The sequence below is a fragment of the Panthera onca genome, chromosome A1 (genome assembly GCF_046562875.1).
Source record: "Panthera onca isolate mPanOnc1 chromosome A1, mPanOnc1 haplotype 2, whole genome shotgun sequence".
In the NCBI taxonomy this organism is placed as follows: Eukaryota; Metazoa; Chordata; class Mammalia; order Carnivora; family Felidae; genus Panthera; species Panthera onca.
The window spans coordinates 218,007,096-218,029,603 of NC_138339.1; the positions used below are offsets into that span (position 1 = coordinate 218,007,096).

At 38.1% G+C, this 22,508-nt stretch overlaps 1 protein-coding gene across 17 annotated transcripts in view; it reads right to left on the reverse strand.

Moving 5' to 3' along the window:
• Positions 1–22,508, reverse strand: part of RCBTB2 (RCC1 and BTB domain containing protein 2) — a 49,569-nt gene that overhangs the window by 13,595 nt on the left and 13,466 nt on the right. For 6 of the 17 annotated variants that reach the window (XM_060637199.3, XM_060637201.3, XM_078433712.2 and 3 more), the window contains exons 2-9: positions 14,523–14,621; positions 11,730–11,794; positions 6,847–7,002; positions 6,504–6,654; positions 4,143–4,309; positions 3,439–3,597; positions 3,204–3,311; positions 1,990–2,132 (exon numbers count right to left, since the gene is read on the reverse strand). In XM_060637199.3, coding sequence (XP_060493182.1) covers positions 1,990–2,132; positions 3,204–3,311; positions 3,439–3,597; positions 4,143–4,309; positions 6,504–6,654; positions 6,847–7,002; positions 11,730–11,771 — 926 coding nt within the window. In that variant the 5' untranslated portion in view covers positions 11,772–11,794; positions 14,523–14,621. Of the gene's footprint in view, positions 1–1,989; positions 2,133–3,203; positions 3,312–3,438; positions 3,598–4,142; positions 4,310–6,503; positions 6,655–6,846; positions 7,003–11,729; positions 11,795–12,139; positions 12,236–14,522; positions 14,622–16,075; positions 16,963–22,508 lie in introns of those variants that run through there. The other 11 variants (XM_060637207.3, XM_078433715.2, XM_060637209.3 and 8 more) reach the window with 8 other exon arrangements.

Genomic DNA, 22,508 nt, shown 5'->3' on the forward strand with positions numbered 1-22,508 from the left:
TGTGAACAGGTAACCAGGACCTGAAGATCCACCCCACCCTACATTCAATCCTTTTGTTTCTAATTAGTCAAACTTCCCCGAAATGGGCCCCAAGAGTCAGAAGTGAGTTCTTGAGAGATAAGTCATAACATATCTGCAAATTTCAGTCGCTGAAAAGGGTGGGTACGTGCAAAACAAGTCCCAGCAGACTTACAAATTCCTCCCTCGCAATATTGGTGTGATGGAGAGCCTGCAAGCTCAGGGGTTACCACAGCGAATTCAGGCATGGAAAACAGAAAAGTAGGAATATTGCATTCAAAACATTCAGCCATGATTTCTGTAGCCCAAATAATGACTACATGGACAACAGCGAGTGTGCAAGTGTGGAGCTATTTCCACTTTTTTTGCATTTATAATTCAAAATTTGAAAAAAGTTAGTTTTTTTAAAACCTTAAGTTTTTAAAATAAACAAGCAATACTCTCAAGTACCACGTAAGGAGTTGACACTCAACATAACTCCCCTGCCCTCCTTTTCTGCCTCTTTTTCCTTCTTCCCCAAGCTGTCCTACACTCTTTCTGGCCTAGCATGATGGGAGTGGGAAGACCTGGTGCTCATCCTGGGACGACCAGGGACCAGCAGAGCAATGTGGGGCAAGCTGCTGGTGGGCAGACAGTAGTGGATTTGGCAAGTCCAGGGACGAGGAGTTCAAATTTACAGAAAGTGTGACAGCACCATAAAAATGGTAAAGGGCTATACAAACATGTTTTGATTTGATCCTTTATTTGATCCTTTAACACTTTACTGTTTGTCTAAATACTAAATGTCCCTACTGACCCGATTTGCTAAACTGAAGCATTTTCGTGATTGCTCAAAGCCTCAAGACTGTCCCTTCTCTTTTCACTGAGGAGCCCTGAACTACCTAAACGGGGGTGGCAATGGCACGGCTGCACACATCTAGTACATTCCCACCAGTTCCTGACCTCCATTCCCTCTCCTTCTCCCCAATCCTTATGAGGTCCAGGTTCTTATTCTAAGATTTTGGGGGAAAAAAACAAAAATAGGTTTTTTTTAAAACCTATTTAACATAGGTTAAACAAAATTAGCCAGGTTTATAATACTCACATGAAAATCAAGGGGGTTGAAAATGACAATTTGGTTCTTCACTTTTATTGTTAAATATTCCAACAGGAAAATATGAAAGAACTGCATACAAATGCAAGATAATCTATATATCCATATGCTTACTTTGAAATCAGATATAACAAAAATTAGTATGTACAATAAAAATGAAAATAGCAGTATTCATTCCTACAATGATTATAAACCTGGTTTAACAGACACAATAATGAATATTTTTGTCCTATACTACTGTGTCAAGAGATAAGAGTGAAAAGGCAGTGCTATGGCCATGTTTGAGACATTCAAAGGGCTTTCAAAAGTAGTAGGATAACTGGAAGAAAATTTTGGATATGTTAATTACTTGACACAACCTTGCAAACAAGTGAGCAAAACTAAGTCTTAATTTTCTAACCACTATACTCTGCCTCATAGTGATAGCTTGGGAGCTAAAATCATGAGATGGTCTTATCCTTTCAACTGGCAAATTTTACACGTAGCTGAGTGAATGGCTTTATAATCTATCTGAGGTACTTTTGTTTTTCTAAGCCACAGAAAATCCACCTCAAGCATCATCAACTTCCTCTTAATGTAAAACAGAAAACAAGGAGGAGGAAAAGGTAATTTGTGAGGGAGAGGAATAATGTAGAACAGCTGTGGGAGGCTTAGTCCTTGTTGTTTGTGTACAGTAGCTGAAATAGGGGTAAATGAAAGTAGAGTATTTAACATACAAACTCCCCAAGGGTTCAAAAGCCAATTTTAAAGAGGAATGAATGCTCTGGTGAAAGACTATTCTAATATTAGCAGTAAGTTTCCCCACAATTCTGTATCACGTCCAAGTTCTGTTTAATCACTAAAGAACATGCAAGTTGTTTTGAAAATGCACATATTACCTGTCCTTTTCCACAACGACAGGTGCAGGATAGGACTGGTTACTTTTATTGCCAGTGCCCAACTGGCCATAAGAATTTGCACCCCAAGCATACACTTGGCCTTCATCTGTTAACACTAATGTGTGCGCATAGCCACAGGCAACCTGGAAAGAGGAAAACCAAATCCACTTAGGCCTGCAAATATGCTTTCACGAGATAGGTTAAGAATCAAAGATGTAAAAAAAAAAAAAAGAAGAAGAAGAAGAAAAAGAGGCAGCCTGCCCAGAGAGACCAACATTGAGGTAACCTATATTAGTCCAGAACTAGCTCAGCCCACATGTGGCCAAAACGGCCGTTAAGATCAACATGATTTCCTTCAGTGACATGAGTCTGGTTTATTCAGCTTTCATATGGCATTCATTATGCTCACAGAGATCAAGGGGTGTGAAGTGAATATGAAATACACTTTTATTTTTTAAGAATTACTTTCCTTTTTTTTTTTTTTTTGTAAAACATGTTTAATGTGGAATACCATAAAAAAAGTATAAATATGAAAGTAATCTCAAGATCAGGATTTTTTTCTATATATATATACACACACACACACACACACAGTACAGAAACACGTGCCATGTCTCCATGCACCATGTCTGTATCTTCATTTTTATATAACATCACATAGCACTATTTCCATATCATTAAAAATCCTTTGTAAGCATCATTTCCATTCATGTAGATTTTGTATAATTTATTTAATCACTAACTTATTATTTGATTAAATTATGCTATATCTATTATTTATTTATTAAAGTTGATATTTTTTTCTTTTCTTTCTTTCCCTCTTTATCCTCCCTCCCTCCCTCGCTTCCTTCCTCTTTTGCTATATCTCTCCACTAATCCTGTGTCTTTCTTTTTTGTTCCTTAAATATCCCTGGAAGAAAATTACAGAACAAAGGGTATGAATATTTTCAAGGCTCCTGATATATGCTGCCAAAGTTTCCTTGGAAAAGATTGTAACAATTTACATTCCAACAGCTATGTATGAGAGTGGCCTAGAAACAGAATTTCCTGATGAACATCTACAACTTTACTCAGGGAAACAGAGCTTTGGTTTTTAGTTCAATAAAGAAAACATCAAGCAGCTAAACTTTTCATCTGCCAAGAAAACTGTGTACATTGGCATCTTTGCCACGAAAGACGTAAAACCAGGCACACACAGACCCCTGTGGACGTACCCGCTGGACACGAATGCCTTGCAAAGCCGATATTCTACAGGGGGTTGGCTGGTTGCCACTACTGCCAAGTCCAAGCTGCCCGTTTCCATTGTAACCCCAGACATAGACCTGAGAGAAAACCAGAGACTCAGTCCCACGAAAGACACATGCAAGCAAGCTCTCTGCTGTGAGAAACACGCCACCGATCAGGCGAATGGGTTTTTTTTCTAAACAACATATGAAATAACTTTCTTACCTCGCCAGTGTTCACCACTGCCATTGAACACATCTGCCCACATGCTATGTTCACAACTACTTTATTCTGTAAGCAGCCTGTGACTCTTCGAGGGATTGGCTGATTGGCTGTTGATCCAGATCCTACCTGCCCAGAGTTATTATAACCCCAGGCAAATACCTGGGGATCAATAAATGAAACACATTAACTTAAAAAGTATCTCAATTAGAAATTAACATGTACTCATAATGCCTCATCTTTGTTTTCAAAATGCTTGATATCCATAAATTCTCACAACATAGAGAAGTTTTTGTAAAATTCATTCTTACAAAATTTACAATACTTTATAAAATTGGGTTATTGGTATTATCTGTACAAATAACAATAATGATCATCAAATATGTAATATTTATCAAAATATCTACTTGGCTTCAGCCATATTTTCCAGCATTTTAGGGCTTTTCTTTTTGCAAATAAAACCCTTGAGTATATAGCAATATAGAAAGAACATTACAACCTTTTAAATTCTGCAGTTATAGAAATCCTTACTACATAAAGGTACACTTAATGATGTAACCACCATGATTATGAACTGCTAACAAGAATAAGGTTGAATTTGAGGGAGGTGGTTATTTTAATCAAATGACCATGTTTCCAAGATGGCTGTAACAATCCATATAATCTTACTGAAAAAAATCAATGAGATTTACACTAACTATTCTCACCTCTCCATCAGATGTTAGCACCAAAGAATGGTAAGACCCACAGGCAACTTCAGTGACTTGTTTGTTTGACAAATTAGTAGAAATATGACAGGGCATTAAACCATGATTAGTCGTCCCATTGCCCAGCTGGCTGTAAGCATTATGACCCCAGGTAAAGACTTCTCCTTCTGAAAATAAAAAGAAATAAAACCAGCTTTCAAAACATCTACTTCATTATATGAACATATATATTGCATCCTTCTACAAATGAAAACTAAAAATTCATGTGCAAATGATAATTGATTTCCCTATCCCACCAAACTCATTCCATAAGAGAATACACTTGGAAAATTTGAGATACTCTATCTCAAAGCAACAAGATGAAATTTAAATGGATGAGTTAAAATAGCTGGCAGATAGGTTGTAAATAAACAGCAGAGAAATGCTATTAAGAATAATAGGAAAAAACATCAGACTGAAAGTCAAGACACTGTAGGTCATTTAATTTCCCTGGGCCTATTTTCTTATCTATAAAATGATCAAGTTAATTTTTAAAGTATTTGTTATATATTATTTCTTATGTGGTATAATATATATTCAGAAAAGTTCATAAGATATATATGCAGTTTTATAAATAATTATAAAGCACACACCCATGTACCACCACTCAGGTCAAGAAATATAACCTTATGATCACTCCAAAAGCTCCCCATATATAATCCACAATAAGAGAATTTAGTTTTTCCTGTTTTTGAACTGTAAATAAATGGAACCATACAGTATATACTCCTTGTGCTTGTATTTTCTACCATATTATCTCTGGGTGCTACATGCCAGATAATTTCTTCTGATCTTCCAGTTTACTAATTTTCTCTTTTGATATGCCCAAACTGCTATTAAACTTGCCCAAGGAGTTTTCATTTTGATAATTATATTGTGTATTTCATTCTTTTTCAAATCCTCTTTGATCTCTGCAGGTCTTCAAGCTGGTGTTTTATTTTTTCAAACATAATAAATATAGTCATCTTGTACCTGGTAACAGCTGATACTTAGTATTCAGTGTTTGCTGTCTTTTTTGCTGGTTCTCATTCATGGTGCCTTGTTCCCTTGTGTACCTGGTTATCTTTTACTATGTGCTGCTAATTGCCATTGAAAACTCATTTTGCAATGGCATTATATTTCTTCAGGCCTAGGATGAAGTGAAGGTGCCTTCCTCTAGAAAGGATCCGCATTAACTTCTGTCATGCCACTAAGGCACTTAAAGGTACTTCTTTAATAAATCCAAGGCTTGAGATTTCTTGGACTACCAGTCTGATGTGAATTGGAATACGAATCCATGATTACAACCCTTCAGGGAGAGGTTTTCTTTCTTTCTTTTTTCCTCCTTGCTTTTCTCACAGGCAAGGATTCTTCTGTTCAGTGCCTTAGAGATGGAAGAGCTGGCCCATTCTTGCCCCCAGAGCCTAGCCCTTGGTGTTCCTAGCCTAATGGGCTAGATGTCTGACCCATGACCCCTTCACCTTGTGAGTACACCAAACCACAACTCATTTAGGTGGGGGAAGCAGATGCCCTTAAGGCAAAACTAGCTTTAAGTTCCCCTTTAACCTTAGTTCATACTTTCTCTTGAATCCGATCCAGTAATTCCTCGCTGCCTTGTTAGTGCTTTGATGCCTTTATGGAAAAAAATTAAATATTTTATCTAGAATTTTTAGTTGTTTCCAGTGAAGAAGTGGTCCCAATAATCTAGCCTATTACTGGCAACCAAAATTCCCTAAAATTTATGTGAAATAAGTATACAACACAGTATTTATAAACTTTATTTTCAATTCAAAGAATACTAATGAAATGAACACCTAGCTTAAGAAAAGACTAAGGTATGATTTAATTATAATGTCTTATTAGTCTGAATTCATGAAACAGCCATTAGTCTATTATTCGTGGTAATTATATTTCAGCCATCAGTCATTATTCATGGTAAGAATCCCAGTGTGCTAGGAGTCAGAGAACATCTTGGACTTAGCTGCAGTGTCTTAGTTCATAGATCAGAGATCTCAAGTTCAAAAAGTCCAGAGTGAGTTAATTTTAATGCAAAATAATTAAACTTATGAAGTGTAAACAAAAGGGGTTTACTGGGCTTATAGCACTGTCATTCTCACATCAAAAGTGCCAGTAACTGCTAGATTCCATCTGCTCCATTACCTTACTCTGATACTCAGACATGTTCATATTTCACATTGTCCAAAGCACAGTCAAGTTCACAGGACAGAGCCGGAAACTCCTACCCAATCAAGAAGTATGTTCTCGATTTAACGGGTGGTCCCAAATCTTGTTTCTCAACAAATAAGGCAATGGCTAAACCTCTACACTGTGATCCTAGGTTACCTGTTGTGGCAAGGACAATATGGGGGCCACTCCCATAGCTGAGGCAGGCTATTTTTTTGCCACTTAAAGAATCCAGTCTCCGAGGTTCAATGGTGCTCTGGACGTCACCTAATCCCAAACAGCCACAGCAGTTTGTGCCAAGCACAAAAATCTGTGGGAAAACGACTGTTAGTTCAAGCACCTCTATTTCTGACAAACCTGTAATTACTGCTTCATTGTATAACATTATGTAACAAGTAAGAATCTACTCTCATGCTTTCTTTTTAACCTTAATTCCTCAGTTTCTGCCCCACTCCGTCGAATCTATTACGGTAAGAGGCTGAATTCTTTCTTCAAAATTTACCTCATCATTTACTGTAGTATATAAAACTTCATTGCCAGCGCTGCCAAAGACACAGGCCTGACGAATTAACTGCAGTTCTTCCTCAGAACAAAGGGAGAAAATTGGCCACTTTCCCACATCTAACATCTTCAAAGATGACAGAGTAGCCTGTACTGGCTGAAAAGGAAAAAAAAAATACATATATATATACATTAAGACTATTAATTAAAAAATACTTTTTTCTTCCTTCCCCTTTTAATTCTGTAGAAGAGTCAGCACCAGTTCAGGCAGGGACGGCTCTCTTTTTGAGAGGCCCTTTATAGCTACAGGAAATGCCTCTACAAACCCACTGCTTCAGTCCTGCTCTCACAGCCACCAAGAGACAGAGACTCCAGGTGGGATCAGATCCCACCTACTAATTTTCCTCAAGGCCACAGGAATCGTCCTGACTGACTTCTGGGAGGCCGAATGGCTAGCAAGTATTTTCAGCGTTGGCTAGGTCTTAAATGTAGCTCTGGAAACTAGGCTGGTTGTAAAGGCAGGAAAAACAGAGAGACAGCACTGCTATTTCATCAGATGCCTAAGTCTTAACAAAAAGTGTCCTTGGAAAAGAACAATGCTGAAGGTGACACCAAGGAAACGACTCAGAAGTGCCGGTTCATGGGTCCATTCTGACCACCAGTTAAGCAGTTAGCAGCTTCTCTCATCCCCCCACTCAGGTTTGGAGATAGGAAGATACACCCACAAAGTGTGCATTCATTTGCTAGGGCTGCCATAACAAAGTACCACAGACCGAGTGGCTTACACAAAAGAAATTTATTTTCTCACAGTTCTGGAGGCTAGAAGTTCAAAATCAAAGTGTCCACCAGTTTAGTTCCTCCTGAGGACTGCAAGGGAAGGATGTAGATCTCTGTCTTGGGCTTGTAGATGGCCATCTTCTCCCTGTATCTTTACATCATCTTCCCTCTATACATGTCTGCCTCTGGGCCCAAATTTCCCCTCACCAGTCAGACTGGATTATGGCTTACCATAATGACCTCATCGTAACTAAACTAAATGCATCGCAATGACCCCATTTCCAAATAAGGTCACCTTCTGAGGTACTGGAGAGTCTTAGTGCATGCCAGACTGGGTGGCTTATAAAAAACAAAAGTTTACTTTTCACAGTTCTGCACATTGGAAATCTAAGATCAAGGCACCGAAGTGCTCATGTTCTGATGAGGGCCCCCTTCCTGCTTCATAGCCATTGCCTTCTCCCTGTTTCTTCACAGGGTGAAAGGGTTAGGGATCTCTCTGAAGCACCTTTTATAAAGCACCAATCCCATTCATGAGGGTTCCACTACTTTTGTTCCTTCCTCTATCTTTTGTTCTCTTCAGCCCCTTCATATTGGATGATGCTCACCCACACGAGGGAGGGCAAACCATTTACTGAGCTCAACAATTCAAACGCTATTCTCTTCTGTGAGGTAACACCCTCAGAGACACACACAGGAGCAATGTTTAATCTGGGCACCAGTGGCCCACTCAAGCTGACACATAAAATTCAGCATCACACCATGTGAAGACACACAGTGAAGAAGCCCATGTGAACCATGGAGGCAGAAACCGAAGCAATCCAGCTACAGGTCCAGGAACACCAAAGATTGCCAGGAGCGACCAGAAGCTGGGAAGAAGTAAGGAAGGCTTCTTCCCTAGAGCCTTCAGAAAGCATGGCTCTGCTGATGCCTTAACTGCAGACTTGTAGTCTCCAGAGCTATAAAAGAATAAATTTCTATTGCTTCAAGCCACCCAGTTTGTGGTACTTTACAAAGGCAGCCCTAAGAAACTAATACAGAGGGTAAGCAGCTTATAACAGCTCACAGCACCATCCTGAGTTAATGGCAGCACCTGACCAAGATGAGCTCCCCTGATGCCAAATCCAGCCACTTTCCCTCGCGATGTCATTCAAGTTCTAAGACCCTGTCTGGAGAAGGATGTCTTCTATTCTCTTTTGGGCAGCACCCAAGGCCACTACAGAGCTAAGGACAGAATCTTGTTAGGTTAGCTTTTATTCTAAGCTTCTACATAAATTATCCACGTCCATATATCATGAAGGAATCTTATTTTCTATGGGGTCTTCACTTTATTTTTTTTCCTATTTAAGTCTATAAATTTCAAAAAGAACAACATTTGGAATGTGACCTCAAATATTTATAGATGAACTAATGTGTGAGTTAAAAGAATTCTTATATATTATTTCCAACCTTCACAATTGTAGGGCATAGATATTGCTATCCTCATTTTAAATGCAAGGAAACTGAGGCACAGAAGCACTAAGTAACCCTCCAAGATCACTTACTTCTAAAGATTGCTTTCCACACACCACATGTTGCAGAGAAAACAGTTCACATAAAGTTATACCACTGGTAGACCTACTGCTTGCAATCACAGGGCACTGGCTGGTCTCATAAAGTCCTTGCTGAACAGGGCAGTAATCCACACTGTGGGTTACCTTCCATAAACAGGGCAGATGGCAATATACGATGAGAAAATAAGCACTGCTACCTCATTTTCTCCTTTCAAGCAGATTTCTGGATTGCAACTTGCCCTGCTACAAAAATCAAGTGGTCTCTTAGATGCCTAGAATCAGGTTATAAATCCAACAAGCTCCTAAACACTTGTCTACAAAGTATGGCCCACCTGAATAAAACCTCTAGTACCCACCCCCCATCCCCCCATGACTCTACTAACCACTGGGCCTCATGTGTGTGTGTGTGTTTGGGGGGGGGGGGGGTGATGTCACCTGCAGTCATACATTTGTTAAAGGATGACACAGGTCAACAAAACATCAGGTCTGACAGTATCATTGAACATGTATAGAGTGCAAGGATCTAAAGATATAAAAACGAAACATCATCACTCCCTTCAAGGAGCTCACGATAGAAAACAAATATTTACAATATAACCTGGGTACAAAGGAGGTGTGAATGCATTGCTTTCAAATATCTGTCAGACGGGCTCCTGGAGGTTAGTCATCAAAAATTCATTTTTCTAAGTCTTTTGGGGGAGTTATTTCATGGGGGAACTGATGACTTACTTTACGAAATGCATACATTTACACTTTTTGAGGTAAACATTTAGTATCACTCTCAAGGAACTGTAACATCTTTGTTCACAGAAGAAAAATACATTTTTCTCTCCAACACACTCAAGAGTATATACAGCTGTATACACCGTATGTATTATAAACATGTACACGTACCATATGTATATATACACTTTGTGTATATAATAAGAGTGTAGGTAGCATAGGGTTCACATATAGCGCACCTTGTAGGACCTGCAGCCACCCTGCATGACAGCAGCCATCTCTACAAAAAGCACCCAACCACCTCTGTGCCCACCTGCTAAATAAGGGACTGGCTGAGCAAGAGCCAAGGCAGGCAACAGACAAATCTGAATGGGGCAAAAACATTGCCAGGAAATGAGAGCTTAGCAGTAGACAAGATAAGTCATCTAGATTGTGTCCCTAGAATTCAGTCCTAATTTGGCCCAGGTAATCCTCCTTCCTACATATAACATTATTATAGGTAATAACTATTTCCTGGCCAGATTTCCTTTACTACTTTGCTCACATCCAGCCCCTCACCCCCCTGTCTTTCACTGGCATCTATCTGGGAGACACAAAGTAGTGAAATTTTAACATTAGCTCAAGAAAAATATAATTAAGGAAACTAAGCTCCATAAAATTAGAGACCAAGAAGCATTTTATTATTCTTTTGAGTATGTGCTACCGATATAACTCTGCTTCTCTAACAATATGAAGAACCAAACAGATTATGATACTTCACCTGACTCCAGACGATTACTAAGTTGTCACAATTAAATTTAAAATACCGCATATAGCATTAGAACCAAAATTACCCGTTGGGCATGCCTAATAAAAAAAGTTATTTTAAAAAACCCACCAACACCTTGCCTTTTGAAGACTTCCTGGCAATGTAACACTTTATATGTAATAAAGTCATTTCATTGCTAATTCTGTGAGTCTGTTCTTCTATTTTACAAAATCTGTTGCTCCCAGGAAAAATTAGGAATTTTTCTATTAGCATTTTATAACATTCTCAAGTTCTATACACTACTTTTGTAAGCTACTTTCGTACTTTCCTACAAGGGTTCACAACAAACACGTCCATGGTGATACTATGGTTCAGTTTTAGAAGTTCTGCCACCTTTGCACACTATGCTGGCTTTGTACAATTATTTACATCTTTTATTGTGTTTTGACCATATTTATTTAAAAAGAGCAGAAAACAGGAAAATGAAAGTTAACGGTGGCAGTTAATATTGTTACTAACGAAGAACAGACATCATGTCAATTTAATAAAATTAACACAAGATGGAAAATGATGTGCATGCTGAAAGGTGTGAAACTTCTAACATCAGTTGGACACTGACTAGACTTAAGCTGGTTGACTGTAATGTTAAGCTGTGGTGGAAAATAAATAAGTTAAAGAATATCTGTGACGAATTAAGAATATGTCATCTAAGATTAGGTGTTTTATAGTTTTCTGAAATCTCTGGGAATGGAGCAAACATTGCTCAACTCAGACCCTCTTGCAGGGTGGTATTATCTGTGAAAGTAGGGATGGTCTGTACTCCTCATCCAGCTCAAAAGGCACCATCTTCAGGAACCCTGCCCTACCCCTCAGACAATACCCACAGTTTTCTGCCAGCCCCTTTGGCATTCTCTGTACCCACAGTAATTATGTTTGCATCTGAGTAACTACACTGTGAGCCCCTCAAAGACAAGTACTATCTCACTGATCTTCCTATTGGATGACCAACAGATGATTGGTATAGGTTTCATGCAACAGAAAATACATGCTCCAGAGGCATGTTTTTGTTTGTTTCTTTTTTCTAACCTTGCCACTTTCTCCATAGGAAAGGGAAAGCTCTTCTTCCATACGGACTCAGTCCTGTGCAGTCCCTGAGGAAAAAGTATGTGGTAAAATCAGGATCCTGTGTGTGGAATGAAACTAGGCAGGTTAAAATTATTTTACTTCCAATTAACAGGGAAAATAAGCTAAGCTCAAATATGGTGAAGGGAAGATAAGGGAATTAAGGTGTAGGCATGAGAGTTAACAGCTATAAAAACCAAAAGGTGTTTTAACTGTTCTGAAACTATCTTATGGTCTCTTATGTAATCCTCCTGCTGAGGTCTGGAAAAGTAATCCCAGGATAAATGAAGATTCTTAAATCTATACGGAAATAAGTAGACAATTTTCATTTTACAGTTGACCTCCTCTAGATAAGGAAAAATAAAATTTTAGACCTTGGTCAAATTTTCCCTGGGATTGGAAAGTTCCAAATCTGTGAACAGCAGACTTATCAGTTCTCAGCTCCACTGAAGAGTGTATGATTTGCTAAGCTGGAAAAAAAAAAAAAAAAAAAGAAAGAAAGAAAAAGGAGGAATGAATGAAAAAAATGAAAGGATGAACCAAATATGGCTTTGTTATCCTAGACTTTAACAAAAAATCTGCAACAACAGCCACCAAGTAGGTAGCAACAGCACTCAATGTACTTGCCTTAATTAACCATCTCCACAATGACTACTTTCTACCACATAGAAGTAACAGCAGAAGCAGCTCTAACAAAAGATATGCAGTATGTCTAGACTGTGGTTCAGTCATTACACAGTTAACTATCCCATCACTAAAAATAAATATAAAGAAATATTCTCCCCTACCCCAAAGCAATAGAATGAAATCGTATTTAATAATGTTGATATTTCTGATTTATTAGTTTGGGTTCTATTTACTCAAACAAATACAATCCACATTTCAAAGGGACTAACATCAGAACATTTTATCTGATATTATTTATAAGCAGTTAGAGCTTTATAATAGAGAATGCTGGTAAAATTTTGTTCTCATCAGCTATAGAAAGGTCTCTTAGAATATAAGGAATAATCATATTCAGAATAATTGTAACTCAAACTATGACACTGATACAAATCATTGTTTCTAATGTTTGGAAAAGATATGCTTGTTTTTAAAATAATCACTTAGACTTTTCTCACTTATTTATTTATAAAACTTGGTCTAGTTGCCAATATGGGAAGATAATTTCATGTGACAGTTAATCCTACTTGATCTGTGCTTCTCTATTAATTTGCAAGCGTTGTTAAGAGAGGCAACCCTGACTCGTTCATTGCTATAACCACCGCAGGACATGGGTCACAGCAGACCACAATACCATATATTGGTTGAAAGCATCCTTTGAATACAGCTTTTTGTATACAAGAGACTGCCTGCATTGAACATTCTTTTCGTTTTGTTTCATCCTAACTGCATCATCTACATTTTGCCCCAAGTTTACTAAAACAAAAAACAAAAAGAGGAGAGGGAAAAAAGAAAGAGGAAGAGAAAAAAACTAGAAAAGAAGTCAAAGGCAAGAAAAAAGAGGAAATGAATAAGAGGAGAAAAAGGGACCAAAGAAGAGATGCCTCTCATTGTATTGTAGGCTACCTTGTGCCTAGTAGAAGGGAAATCTTTCCAACACACTAACCAGTAATCCCGGTTTGTCGTTTCCCACCCTACCCCTCACTCTACCATTGTAAGTAACCAATTCCATCGTTTTCTGGTTTATTCTTCCTGTTTCGTTTCCTCCTTACATAAAAAATAGCAATTTTATATACTCTTGGGCAATTTGCATTTTTTTAAAACTCAGTTAACAATATATCTCCTGGAAATCATTCCATATCAGCTAACAGAGTTTTTGTTTTGTTTCGTTGGTTTGTTTAATCAACTGAGTATCCTAGTTTTTAAAGGAAGAAAATAAATAGCTCTTTTTGGTGTCTTTGATCAATTTCAATTATAGTACCTATTTAAAAATTAGAGTGGTGGAACACAGCCCATTGTGTTTATTTGACACTCAAGTTAAGACATAATTGCATGAGTGGCATATTGAAATTACCACAATCAAAGAAATAACATTTGTAAGATTCAACTAACATTAACCATAAGATTAACATAATTTCACCTTTATTGGTCAGAACATTCTTGAAGATTTAAAAATGATTCAAGAATAAGTACTATTGTACAGTACTGTGAAAAAAAAACTGTTGAATTCTCTAGCATTGTAGAAAGTAGACTGATTTTTTTTTCTCACATTATTTCAGTGTGATACAAACATAATAGAGAAAACTAGCGTCAATTTGCACCACTTAAGGAATATAGTTTATGGAATATATGTGAGTATTATAGTTATCTTATTCTACTTTCTACATGATTTTAGCAGGCTATTATTACTATCAATGTTATAGCAGTATATCAATATATACTTCCTAAAAATCCACAATATACAGAATACCATACCTTTGAATTACAAATAACAGTAGCAACAATAATAATGGTTAAAATAAACAGTAACCCTGTGCCAAGTATTAAGTGCCTTATATTATCTCATTAAACTTTACAATAGCCAAAATGAACAGACACAATCATTGCCTCCATTTTATGGACATGTTTACAAAACTTGACCAACCATCACCAACCAGTCAGGGTTAGAGCCAGTATTTGAACACAAGATGGATTTCAAAACTTCTCTCTTGGACCCTCTCCTGTATTTCAAGGATATTTTAAGTTTTCCTATGTGCGTTCCCACTTTATTTTGTACTGACTGGTTGGGAAAGTTCCCTCCAAATATTTTTGTACCTGATTGTTTTAAATTTCTGGAGCTCAGTATTCAGTCATCTTTAATCCTGTTCTGTCTAGATCCTTGTAAAGTTGTCTTCTAGGATAAAGTTAATGTGACTGAAAAACATAAATACATAAATTCTATTAGAGAAAAACAGAGAAGGAAAAGAATATACCATCTTGCAACTACAACAAGCTATTATTTATCTGAGAAGTATACAGTTTAAAAACTGTATTAGCTCTGTTATTAAAAAGTCAGTAGATATGCTCAATTATTAAAAATCAATATTGTAAAATATAACTTTTAGATTTTATACTTTGTAAGTTTTGGGACAATACTTCACCAACTTGAATACTGTAACATACGAAAAAACTCTATACAGTTTAATTTGTAATATGTCAACACAGAAAATGCAAGAGAAGCCATCTGGAATGTGAAAAAAGCAAAACTTTCATATTTTTGGAAGAAGCTATAGAAAACATCTTTGTGACCTTAGGGCAGGGAAAGATTTCTTAAATAAAACACAGAAGCATAAACCACAATGTCTGGTAAAACTTAAAAAAATATGGCATACAAAAAAACAAAATGAACAAAGGAAAACACATGCCACAGAATGAGAGAAGATATTTTCAACATATATAACTGGTGGCTTACAAAGAATTTGTATCCAGAATAAAGAATACCTAAAAATCCGTAACAAAAAAACCAATCCAATTTAGAAATGGTCAAAAGACAAGACAACTCACAGAAACAATAAACATATTAAGAGATGCTCAAATTCACTATGGAAATGCAATCACAGTGAGACAGAGCTCACCCATCTGCAAAATTAAAGGGGGATAATACCTAGTGTTGGTGAGGATACATATCATAAAGCACACTCATACTGCTGTAAGAAAAGCAGCTGGTATAATCACTTTAGAGAGTAACTCAACAATATTTAGGCCAGAGCAGTGTCTTTTGATCTTTTTTTTTTTTTGATACATGTATGTACCTGAAACAAAAGTTCGACAAAATAATTCTTACTCTTATTATATGATGTGCTTAAGGACATCCTTTTTTCTATTTTTTCTGTCTTACTCTATTCTACTGTATCCTACTCTATTTTATCCTTTCCTATTTCACTATTTAAAAGAAAATGCTGGTCGGAGGAACTAAGATGGCGGAACGGCATCGAAGTTTTTTTTGTGTCTCGTGTCCATGAAATACAGCCAAACCAACACTAAACCATGCTGCACACCTAGAAAACTGATCTGAGGATTAACACAACAATCTACACAACTGAACCACAGAATTCAGCAGTATGTGGTGCAGAGAGGTGAATTTGGGGAGCAAGAAGCCACAAAAGGTAGGGAACCGCTTTTGGGGGCGGAGAGAGGACGGAGACTGGGGAGGGGGGTAGAATACGGGAAAAGCACCCCTCCCCAAAAGCAGCTGGAGAGAAAATGGAAAAGTGGAAACAGCTGCAGGGACTGAACTAAAAAGGGAGAAAGGAGAAAGGAGAGGGTTTAAATTCCATTAAGACTCTAAACACGGGGAGCGCAGAGTCTGCAACTCTGCAGCTCAATACCTGGATGTGCTCTGGTGTGAAGGGTGAATCCCCAGGAGTAGAGTGGATTCTGGGGCTCTTCAGGTCACACAGGGAGAGGCGGTTCCCCTGCTGGGAGGACACCTGGTAGAGGCTGTGTGGGTCCCCCAAAGGCAAGGTCCAAGTGGACCCAGGAGAACAACCACATTGGATGGTGCTGGAACAAGGTCGTTAAGGGTAAAGCCTGGTGCCAGATGTGTGTTGTGATTTTCCATACTCCCTGAAACGCTGCTGCTGCACTATCTTGCAAACTTTTTCTGGGGAGGGCTGGCACCCAGCCATAGTCTCTGGGCATTGGCAGCGGCATGGCCCCACAAATGTTCCTGGGTGCGGCCGACACCCAGCCATTGCTCGATGAGACCCTCCTGCAGAGGGGCAGAAAGGGTCAAAGCCGCAGTCCCCCAGAAGTAAGGGGTCGGGAAAAACACCCACGTCTGAGACAAAACTCAGGAGGGAGGTGCTGCCTGGGGCTTGGTCATGGACTGTGTAAAAGCGGGAGTGGATAGAAGCCAAAGACAAAGGACTGGTGCACGATTGCTGATCGGGGAGAAAAGAGTTCCGATACTAGAGACTGGCTAGCTGGGTGATGCCATTTTTACCACTCCTGCGCGTGCGCACCTACGAGCACTACAACAATCCACCCCAGTAAGGTAAGCAGCGCCATCTACTGGAGAACCCAGCCGTTACACTGAGTCCCGCGCAACTGGGCCAACCTTGATCTTCAGGAACACAAGTCTCTCCGCCTGCTTAGTTTATGGACTATAAAGTGCTTCATAGTTTGACTTCTAGGGGAAAATGAAGTGATTTCAGTCATATTTCAGTACGTTCACTGGTCCATCTATTCAATTTTCTTTCTTTTTTCTATTTTTTTCTTTTCTTTTTCTTGAACACAGAAAGAGAAAAACCTCATTTTTATTTTCAATTGTTACTAAAAAGATTTTAATTTTGGGTGCACCTGGGTGGCTCACTCGGTTAAGCATCAGATGTCAGCTCAGGTCATGATCTCATGATTTGTGAGTTAAAGCCCCGCATCAGGCTCTGTGCTGACAGCTCAGAGCCTGGAGCCTGCTTCCTCTCTCTCTGCCCCTCCCCTGCTCATGCTCTCTCTCTCTCTCTCAAAAATAAATAAACATTAACAAAAATGTAAAAAATATTTTATTTTTTTTCTACTGTATTTTTTACTTTTGGGTAAATTTTTTCAAATTCTATTTAATTCCACCAATTCATTTTAGTCACTTCAGTGTATTCATTTTTTCAAATTTTCAAACAATTTCCGTTTTTTTCGTTCCCCTTTTTTCTCTAATCTATCAAGACCCTTTCAACACCCAGACCAAAACACACCTAAGATCTAGCATCATATATTTGATTTTGTTTGTATGTGTTTAATTTTTTTAATTTTAACACTTTTTTAGTTTTAATTTTTTTACATTAATTCCTTTTCTCCTTTCAAAAATGAAATGAAGGAATTCACCCCAAAGGAAAGAGCACGAAGAAATGACAGCCAAGGATTTAACCAACAGAGATACAAACAAGATGTCTGAACCAGAATTTAGAATCACGATAATACGAACTCTAGCTGGAGTCGAAAATAGATTAGAATCCCTTTCTGCGGAGATAAAAGAAGTAAAAGCTAGTCAGGATGAGATAAAACATGCTATAACTGAGCTGCAATCTTGGATGGACACCACGGCAGCAAGGATGGATGAGGCAAAACAGGAATGAGCGATATAGAGGACAAATTTATGGAGAATAATGAAGCAGAAAAAAAGAGGGAGATTAAGGCAAAAGAGCATGATTTAAGAATTAGAGAAATCAGTAATTCATTAAAAAGGAAAAACATCAGAATCACAGGCGTTCCAGAAGAGGAAGAGAGAGAAATAGGGGTAGAAGGGTTAGGTGAGCAAATCATAGTGGAAAATTTTCCTAACCTAGGGAAAGACACAGATATCAAAATTCAGGAAGCACACAGACTCCCATTAGATTCAACAAAAACCAACCATCAATAAGGCATATGAGAGTCAAATTCACAAAATACTCAAGCAAGGAGAGAATCAGGAAAGCAGCAAGGGGAAAAAAAGTCCTTAACCTACAAGGGAAGACAGATCAGGTTTGTAGCAGACCTATCCACAGAAACTTTGCAGGCCAGAAAGGAGTGGCAGGATACATTCATTGTGCTTGACTCAGAAAAATATGCAGCCAAGGATTCTTTATGCAGCAAGGGTGTCATTCAAAACAGTAGGAGATAAAGTTTTCCAAACAAAACTTAAAGGAGTTCATGACCACTAAAACAACCCTGCGAGAGATTTTAAGGGGGACTCTCTGAAGGGAGAAAAGATGAAATAAATAAATAAATAAATAATAAACAAACAAATGAATGACTACCAAAAGCAACAAAGACTAGAAAGGACAAGAGAACACCACCAGAAACTCCAACTCTACAAGCAACATAATGGCAATACATTCATATCTTCCAGTACTCACTCTAAACATCAATGGACTCAATGCTCCAATCAAAAGACATAGGGTAACAGGATGGATAAGAAAACAAGATCCATCTATATGCTTTTACAAGAGACCCACTTTAGACCTAAAGACACCTTTAGACTGAAAGTAAGCAAATGGAGAACCATCTATCATGCTAATGGTCAACAAAAGAAAGCCAGAGTAGCAATACTTATATCAGATAATTTGGACTTTAAAATAAAGACTGTATCAAGAGATGAAGAAGCGCGTTTATCATAATCAAGGGGTCTATCCACCAAAAAGACCTAATAATTGTAAACATTTATGCACCAAATGTGGCAGCACCCAAATGTATAAATCAATCACAAACATAAAGAAACTCATCGATAGTAATACCATAAAAGTAGGAGACTTCAACACCCCACTCACAGCAATGGACAGATCATCTAATCAAAAAATCAACAAGGAAACAACAGCTTTGAATAACACACTGGACCAGATGGACTTAACAGATATATTCAGAACATTTCATCCTAAAGCAGCAGAATATACATTCTCCTCCAGTGCACATGGAACGTTCTCCAGAACAGACCACATACTGGGACACAAATCAGCCCTCAGCAAGTACAAAAGGATCGAGATCATACCGTGAATATCTTCAGACCACAATGCTATGAAACTTGAAATCAACCACAAGAAAAAATTTGGAAAGGTAACAAATACTTGGAGACTGAAGAACATCCTACTAAAGAATGAATAGGCTAACCAAGCAGTTAAAGACGAAATTTAAAAGTTCATGGAAGCCAATGAAGATGATAACACCACAACCCAAAACCTCTGGCACGCAGCAAAGGCAGTCATAAGAGAAAAGTATATAGCAATCCAGGCCTTCCTAAAAAAGGAAGAAAGATCTCAGATACACAACCTAACCTGAGGCCTTAAAGAGCTGGAAAAAAAAAACAGCAAATAAAACCCAAAACCAGCAGAAGACAGGAAATAATAAAGATTAGAGCAGAAACTAATGCTATCAAAACCAAAAAAAAAAAAAAAAAAACAGTAGAAGAGATCAATAAAATCAGAAGCTGGTTCTTTGAAAGAATTAAGAAAATTGATAAACCACTAGCCAGTTTGATCAAAAAGAAAAAGAAAAGGACCCAAATACATAAAATCAAGAATGAAAGAGGAGAAATCACAACCAACACAGCAGAAATAAAAACAGTAACAAGAGAGTATTATGAGCAATTACATGCCAATAAAATGGGCAATCTGGAAGAAATGGACCAATTCGTAGAAACATATACACTACCAAAACTGGAACAGGAAGAAATAGAAAATTTGAACAGACCCATAACCAGTAAGGAAATCGAATTAGGAATCAAAAACCTCCCAAAAAACAAGAGTCCAGGGCCAGATGGCTTTCCAGGGGAATTCTACCAAACATTTAAGGAAGAGTTAACACCTACTCTCTTGAAGCTGTCCCAAGGAATAGAAATGGAAGGAAAACTTCCAAACTCTTTCTACGAAACCAGCATGACCTTCATTCCAAAACCAGACAGAGACCCCACTAAAAAGGAGAACTACAGACCGAATTGCCTGATGAACATGGATGCAAAAATCCTCAACAAGATAGTAGCCAACCAGATCGAACAATACATTAAAAAAATTATTCACCACGACCAAGTGGGATTTATACCTGGGATGCAGGGCTGGTTCAATATCCGCAAAACAATTAATGTGATTCATCACGTCAATAAAGAAAGTACAAGAACCATATGATCCTCTCAATAGATGCAGAGAAAGCATTTGACAAAATACAGCATCTTTTCTTGATAAAAACCCTCAAGAAAGTAGGGATAGAAGGATCATACCTCGAGATCATAAAAGCCATATATAAAAGACCCAATGCTAATATCATCCTCAATGGGGAAAACCTGAGAGCTTTCCCCCTAAGGTCAGGAACAAGACAGGGATGTCCACTCTCGCCACTGTTATTCAACATAGTATTGGAAGTCTTAGCCTCTGCAATCAGACAACACAAAGAAATAAAAGGCATCCAAATTGGCCAGGAGGAGGTCAAACTTTCACTCTTTGCAGATGACATTATACTCTATGTGGAAAACCCAAAAGATTCCACCAAAAAACTGCTAGAACTGATTTATGAGTACAGCAAAGTTGCATGATATAAAATCAATGCACAGAAATCGGTTGCATTCCTATACACCAACAATGAAGCAACAGAAAGAGAAATCAAGAAATCGATCCCATTTACAATTTCACCAAAACCCATAAAATACCTAGGAATTAATCTAACCAAAGAGGTGAAAAATCTATACACTGAAAACTATAGAAAGCTTATGAAAGAAATTGAAGAAGACACAAAAACATGGGAAAAGATTCCATGCTCCTGGATAGGAAGAACAAATATTGTTAAAATGTAGATACTACCCAAAGCAATCTACATACTGAATGCAATCCCTATCAAAATAACATCAGCATTCTTCACAGAGCTAGAACAAACAATCCTAAAATTTGTATGGAACCAGAGAAGACCCTGAATAGCCAAAGCAATCTTGAAAAAGAAAACCAAAGCAGGAGGCATCACAATCCCGGACTTCAAGCTATACTACAAAGCTGTAATCATCAAGACAGTATGGTACTGACACAAGAACAGACACTCAGATCAATGGAACAGAACAGGGAACCCAGATATGGACCCACAAAGGTATGGCCAACTAATCTTTGACAAAGCAGGAAAGATTATCCAATGGAATAAAGACAGGCTCTTCAGCAAGTGGTGCTGGGAAAACTGAACAGCAACATGCAGAAAAATGACCCTGGACCACTTTCTTATACCATACATAAAAATAAACTCAAAATGGATGAAAGACCTCAATGTAAGACAGGAAGCCATCAAAATCCTCCAGGAGAAAGCAGGCAAAAACCTCTTTGATCTTGGCCACAGCAACTTCTTACTCAACCCATCTCCAGAGGCAAGGGAAACATAAGAAAAATGAACTAGGGGGACCTCATCAAAATAAAAAGCTTTTGCACAGCGAAGGAAACAATCAACAAAACTAAAAGGCAACCAATAGAATGGGAGAAGATACTTGCAAATGACATATCAGATAAAGGGTTAGGATCCAAAATCTATAAAGAACTTATCAAACTCAACACCCAACAAATAATTCAGTGAAGAAATGGGCAAAAGACATGAATAGACACTTCCCAAATAAGACATCCAGATGGCCAACTGACACATGAAAAAATGCTCAACTTCACTCATCATCAGGGATATAAAAATCAAAACCACAATGAGATACCACCTTACACCTGCAGAATGGCTAACAGTAACAACTCAGGCAACAACAGATGTTGGCGAGGATGGGGAGAAAGAGGATCTCTTTTGCATTGCTGGTGGGAATGCAAGCTGGTGCAGCCACTCTGGAAAACAGTATGGAGGTTCCTCAAAAAATTACAAATAGAACTACCCTACCACCCATCAACTGCACTACTAGGTATTTATCAGGGATATAGGTATGCTGTTTCGAAGGGACACATGCACCCCAATTTTTATAGCAGCACTATCAACAACAGCTAAACTATGGAAAGAGCCCAAATGTCCATCGAGGGATGAATGGATAAAGAAGATGTGGTACATATATTCAATAGATTATTACTCAGCCATCAAAAAGAATGAAATCTTGCCATTTGCAACTACGTGGATGGAACTGGAGGGTATTATGCTAAGAGAAATTAGTCAGAGACAGACAAATATGACTTCACTCATATGAGGACTTTAAGACACAGAACAGATGAACGTAAGGGAAGGGAAGCAAAAATAACATAAAAACAGGGAGGGAGACAAAACATGAGACTCAAATATGGAGAACAAACAGAGGGTTACTGGAGGGGTTGTGGGAAGGGGGGGATGGGCTAAATGGGCAGGGACCAT